The 6,541-nt window shown below is 38.2% G+C and overlaps 1 protein-coding gene across 1 annotated transcript; it reads left to right on the top strand.

Moving 5' to 3' along the window:
• Nucleotides 1–1,985: 1,985 nt before the first annotated feature.
• LOC122794425 (ribonuclease P protein subunit p40-like) lies at nucleotides 1,986–3,403 on the top strand. Its single transcript, XM_044062798.1, has one exon. The coding sequence runs from the start codon at nucleotides 2,082–2,084 to the stop codon at nucleotides 3,165–3,167; it is 1,086 nt and encodes a 361-aa protein (XP_043918733.1). The 5' UTR covers nucleotides 1,986–2,081; the 3' UTR covers nucleotides 3,168–3,403.
• The last annotated feature ends 3,138 nt before the right edge of the window (nucleotides 3,404–6,541 follow it).

Genomic DNA, 6,541 nt, shown 5'->3' with positions numbered 1-6,541 from the left:
ACTGCCATTCTGTTTGAAATGAAGTAAAGAATTCAAAGCTTCAGCAATACTGAGACTTTTATAAGATTTTAGTGCCTTTAAATTTATCAGCTTGTTCTATAGACATTAAAAATTCTTAACTTTGTCCATGGCACAGAAGGCTTGAGCTGACTGTAACCCAGGTGACCAGAGTTCACTGCCACCTGCAACAGTGGAGAGGGCCAAGCAGGGAGGGGGACGCGTGAAGAAGTATATTTTACACACCTTTCCTGAGTGTAGAGAGGGAAGGCTGTGCACAGGTGCAGGCATACAGAGTTGGTGTGACTTCAATGAAGGAATCATGGCAGACTACTTCTCATACCAAGGTGTGATGAGGTTGCTTGTAGTAGCACCATTTATTCAAGTGAAGGGAAGTCATTCATGGTCAGCATAATGTATGCCCCACCCTAGTGCTTGATCAAAAGTATGTACAGGTTAGGGCCTTAATCAGGAAACGTCTTGTCATCACTGATGGTTGGCTAAGTGATGGCCCCTTACATTTATCACTTGCTCTAGTGATAGGTAACAAATAGAATAATTGACCAGAAGTGGCTGGTAACTGACAGACAGGATGTTAGGGCATGCAGAGAAAAATATAGATAGATATAGATAGCTATAGATATAGATATAGATATAGATATGGGTGCCTGATGTTTGATCAGTGTTTTGTTATACTGAATGATGGAAAGCCAGTATAGCTGTTCAGCAATCAAAAATCATCTGTAATGGCTTTTTTTTTTGGAGTGAGATTGCAGAACAGTGGGGTTTGGCAAATTTGCCATGGACTCAAACTAAATGCCAAGAAATTCATAATACTATCCTTCAGGAAGTAATTCACCCCTGACAGCTATCATACTGACAGCACACCCCTAAGAAATAACCCACTAATCAGGGACTTCGGGACACAAATAGACAGTAATCTAGCCTTTGACCATCAAATGTCTACAGTAGTGAGGAAATCATTCTGTGCTGTGCAACTCATAAACAAAGATATGGCATCTGAGTCCAAGGAAGTCACAGTTCCACTACATTCATCATTCAGACTTATTGAGTACAATGCCCCCTTTGGTATGTACCTAACCAGGCATGTCCAACAATTGTAATGTCTGCAGAGGTTCCTCACTAAAATGATATAGGGCATAAGAAACATGTCCTATGTAGACCACCTCAATGCTGTTTCCCCTGTATAATGTCTCCTATAGACTGTTGGGTTGAGATCTATGCCTGGCATACAAGGCATTGTCAGACCCCATAATTACCCATTTTAAAGACTTAAACATTGCCTGTGATATAAATAGGACCTGCTAGAGATATAGGTATGTATCCCAGAGACTACCCCTTCTCTGAAACAGGCTTCCCATCCATGTGAAGCAGAGCTCTTCCCTAAACCAATTCAAGTGTAACTTGGGCAATTGTACTGGGGGCAGTAAATTCATCCCAGGTTTGACACCTATCCCTCTAGTGGACACAGTCAAGCAGCCTGTAAATGGTTCATCTGTCAGGCCTCTGCTTGTAAATGTTTTATCTCCCAAGCCCTTGCTTACACTTATCAAGAAGGGTATCTAAATTTGTCAAAGATTTGGGATACATGGCTAGACTTAAAAACACCCTTATGGTTGTTAACCTAGTAAACACCTATGCACCTATGAACCTAAATGTCATAATTTTATACACACATATACACACAACCACACAAGATATCAGATAAAGAGAACTCCAAATGCATGCAGGTAAGGTACGTGTGGGTTTGAGATATTATTGCCAAAACGTTTGGATACACTAAAGGTTTCAGCATTAAGGACTGGGAGTATTTTATTTATTTATTTATTTATTTAAATTTGTTGACCGGGAGTATCCGACTGGACGTAGGTCCATTTTCAGTGGAGGCCCGGGGAGAAAAGCTCCACAGTAAAATAAACAGACAGTAGTTACATTGGATCATGTCATGATTTGAGATTCAGAGTTGAGTTCCTTGTTTACTACAGATGAGTTCAACGTGGTTATAGTGTTGTGTTTAGCTCACCTAACTTTCAATAGTAGTGGAGACGTTTACATTTTCAAACATGATGTGGGAAACCTTAAAGAAATGCCCCAGTCCTTTGTTAGTATGTGAAAAGTCTAGCTTTAAGAACACAAATTCACGACATTTGATTCATGTGCAGCAGCACTACTTCAATTACAGAGTATCTGTTTTAATACCAGAGTGCAGTGCACTTTCTCAGAAACTTGACAGTATCATTAAGGACTTGGGAAGCTATGACCTGGTGAAAGATGTACCTCTCCACAAACTTGTTTGTGAGGAATTCATTACCACTTTCTTGAGCAAAGGTTCATTTTATGCTCTGTCCTACAGTACAAGAATTGATCAAGATAATGCTGCTGCTCTGCTACCAACAGGCAAGCTTATTATATCAATGGATAAGGACAAGGAAGAGCTTGGATTGGAAGGACAATCATCTTGTTATTCTCATAAAACACCTATGCGATATGTGATCTCTATGGATCTAACAGCATCATCTTTTGCCCCAGGTGGAAACCGGTATAAGAGAGTAATGTGGGCTCTAGCAGAAAAGAAGCCACTGAAGTTTGACTTTTTGATGGCTTGGAATCCATCAGATGACAGAAGAGCAAATTTAATTTCATACTTTTCTGCATACCAGTTAAAGGAATACCAGTCAAGTGTAGCTATTAAAACACTGAAAGACATTGAATGCCCAGTTCTACAGAGCAGTGACCTAAGAGAAACTTCCACTGAATCATATGATGCACAAGAATTTTCTGACTGGCAAGGTGTAGTGTTTAATGAGATTGAGAGCAAAAATGACTTTGGTAACTTCCTGTCAACCTACTGTTGTCCAGATCCTAATATTGTTGTTGACCAGGCTACCCTGTGTACCATCACTGGATTTATCCTTCCAGAGAAGATACACCTGTTATTGGAGAGTCTGTGCCATTATTTTACTGAACCAAAGCTTACACCATGGGCAGTCCTAGCAGTGCACGGTTTTGCAGACAGTCCAGTGACCTGGAGAGAAGATGAGCATGGTTTCCATAAAGGTGGAGAGAACCTTTATAGTTTTGTTGTGTTTAGAAATCATGACTATTGGCTTCAAATGGCAGTAGGTGCCAATGATGGTTGCCCACCTTAAGATGATGGATTTTATGAAGAAGTGTCTTACATCTGGGTTCAAAAACTATCCTAAATTCACCTTAAGTTGATGGATTTTATGAAGAAACATCTTACAAATGGATTCTAAGCCTGGCCTGGACAGTAGCATTGTTTAAAGGCAACTGCTTTATATGCAGTGGATTTATTTTAAATGGAAATATTTTGTTTTTTAGTATCACTTTATTTTAGGGAAGTATTAAACAATATCTAGTCATATTTATTTATTTTTTTTACAGCAAACTAAAACTAATAATGTTTACTTTTTCATACATCTGAGCAATGGAGGATAAGAATTTGCATATGGCTGTATGGAGATTAGGGTTAGAGTAAGGGGTAACTAAAGAGATAGCTTTAAAGATGTGTGTGTGTGTGTGTGTGTGTGTGTGTGTGTGTGTGTGTGTGTGTGTGTGTGTGTGTGTGTGTGTGTGTGTGTGTGTGTGTGTGTGTGTGTGTGTGTGTGTGTCAGCATGAGAACATGACTGTCTTGTGTGTAGTGGTAGCATTACAGAAAGAGTTTTTTCTAAGCTAAGGTGCAGGACAGTATATTACATATGTGTTTTTATATATATATATATATATATATATATATATATATATATATATATATATATATATATATATATATGTGTGTGTGGGTGTGTATTTAGATATATTTATATGGGTCTACATGACATGATCAAAATGTCAGTATACTGACCTATAAAATGCAGAGACCATAAAAACGAAGTTTCATGAGTGAAACTTCACTATAAAGACATTCAGAAGACTGAACATTTCAAATGCTAACTTTGCCATCTGAGCAGAATAGGAAATCCCCTAATATCCCTACTGTAATGTGATCTCATAGTTGATATATTTAATTTGTAGGGAGTTTGGGGGCACATCCCCCCTGCACAAACGTAAAAGTAGAAAATAAATAATTTTACTTATGTAATTTGGGAATCTGTAATGAATATTCATGTCAGTACTATAGATACCGTCATGAATATTTAGTGGGATTTTCTTAGGCTATGCAGGTATTGGTTGGTGGGCTGGGTGTATGTGAGGTTAGGTACATAGTTTAGTGTTTTTCCATGATAGTGTACTATTGCTATCGTATGAGTTCTTAGTTTCATAACTACATTAACTGGGAGGTAAGTTGGGATGTTAACCTTTCAGTTTTGTGTATGTCGGGCAGTTCATTTGTCAGCATTGTGAGTTTTCAATTTTGTGGTCATACACACATACAAACTCATATAGATAGGCCTTGGATTGAGAACTGACCTAACTGAAATGGGTATAGCACTCAGTGGCTGTGCGCTTGTCTGGCACTCCACAGATGTGTTGCATTATGGCTAAGCTTTATAATTGAAAAAAAGGGCCAATGGGGAACAAGGTACTCAAGGGGAATTTGTGAGGGTGTAGTGCTTTTAATTTTTTAGTGCTGACTTATATAATTGCTTTAGTGAGCAAGTGCCAGGTATCTTAAATGCAATGTGTTACAGGTAACTTAAATGCAAAAATGACAAACAGTAACTTTCTTTCAAGTGAAACAAGGAAATAAGTACAGTAAGCAATGTAGATATCACTAGGGATCCACAGAAGCGCTGAAAAGCCGCGTTTTAGGTGGAATTAGTGTTTCAGGGAAATAACAAGCAAACAAACAACAAGCATACAAACAAAGCTAGATTCAGCAGGCCTGGATCTAGTCTATGCTACAGCAAACAAGGTGTACCAATTTCAGTAAGAAACAGTTCAATTATGCAGGCACTATAAGCCTTTAACCAGAAATTCCCAGCTCAGAAGGGCAGAGTCCAGCCTCTCCTCCCACAAGAGTGCAGACCACGAACCTTCTTAATGTAAAATAACTGGCCTGAAGCCCAAGTGCTTAAACCAGAACTAATACACTTTTAGAATAACAGACACTGAGCCCTCAATCAGCAGTTCCCAACTTAGAAGGATGTAAGCTACCTGTCCTGCCACCACAGTGCAGGCCACAAACCTTCCTAATGTAAAACAACTGGTCTGAATTTTTAAAGCAGATTTTGCCATACATGTTCAGTTAAAGTCCTAATCTGACCTTTCAGTTACTTAATTGTAGCACTAAATACTGCAAACTGCAAATTAGTACTGGAATTGAGTTACACTGTATGAAAACTGTGCCTGCTATCTCTCTTTTAAGCACTGTAGGCTTGCATTAGACAAACTGCGGTGGTGGTGCTGCGGTAGCGTTGTCGCTTCACAGTAAGACGGTGTCCAGTTCGATTCTCAGCTAAATCATCTTCTGTGTGGAGACATGCGTGAATGGGTGTACCTTCATTGAAGGTTGTGTGTCAGAACTGGCAACTCGGTACGTAAAAATCTACTGCCAGTCATTAGCGGACCGGAGTTCCGCTGTGGCGACCCCTAACCGGGAAAAGCCGCAAGATACAAAAAGGCTTGCATTAGACAAGGCAGTCGACACTGCTAATGCTGTAAGATGGAAGCAGTAAACAGCAGCATGATTGTTGGTATAAATCAGTTAAGCAGACAGTGGGTACACTGAAATAATTTAAAGAAGCAACAGATGCCACTGATCATGTGCTTGCAACCAGAATCATTTTCTGTTTTACAAATTTTCTTCTCACATTACATTATAATGAAGTGTACAAGCACTGGTAATTTTTAAATTAAAATATATAATGTTTTATACAGTACAGATTCCTCCTTTTTGCATACTTTCTTAATTTGCTGTTTAGGTATGCTTTTGAATGAATGCAGCTGTACAGTGTTAAGTTCCACCTCTATGTACACAGTTACTGATTACTCTTGTAACACCATCCTTTTTTATCTGAAATACTCCTACTGTAGTTAAATGAAATTATATTGCCCAGGACATTAACTATTTCCTTTGGACCTAATGTTGTACAATCTCAGTGACAAAATATATCTTAGTAGGAGGGATGTGCATTATGGAAGTACAGGGTATATTCCCCTTTCAGAGAATTAATCAGTGTAAGATAGCATATCTCACTTTATATACATATTTGCAAATGTGAACTATTAATCGTTAACTCTGTTTACATGCAATTACTGTTTTATAAGTGCTCTTAATGGGCACACATTTTTTCCTTTACTTTATAACCCTGTTTTAAATATTTTTATTTAGCAATTACTCATAGTTTTACATCTCCTTTTGAAACATCGTAACAGTTTAATAAGTCAAAATAAGCTGCATATTTTACTTTGCAAATTATCATTTTAGTGAATAATTTGCTTCAATATCTTTATGTAAACAAGTGCAGCTTTGGGTACATGGCCTTTATCACATGCCATGGATCTATCCAGTTTATGTTCGAACATTGGTGACAAGTTAAAAAATATTTCTTAACCAGG

This window comes from Protopterus annectens, chromosome 2.part1 (genome assembly GCF_019279795.1).
Source record: "Protopterus annectens isolate FY-2018-M chromosome 2.part1, PAN1.0, whole genome shotgun sequence".
Lineage (NCBI taxonomy): Eukaryota > Metazoa > Chordata > Ceratodontiformes > Protopteridae > Protopterus > Protopterus annectens.
This window is presented reverse-complemented; position numbering and strand designations above follow the sequence as displayed.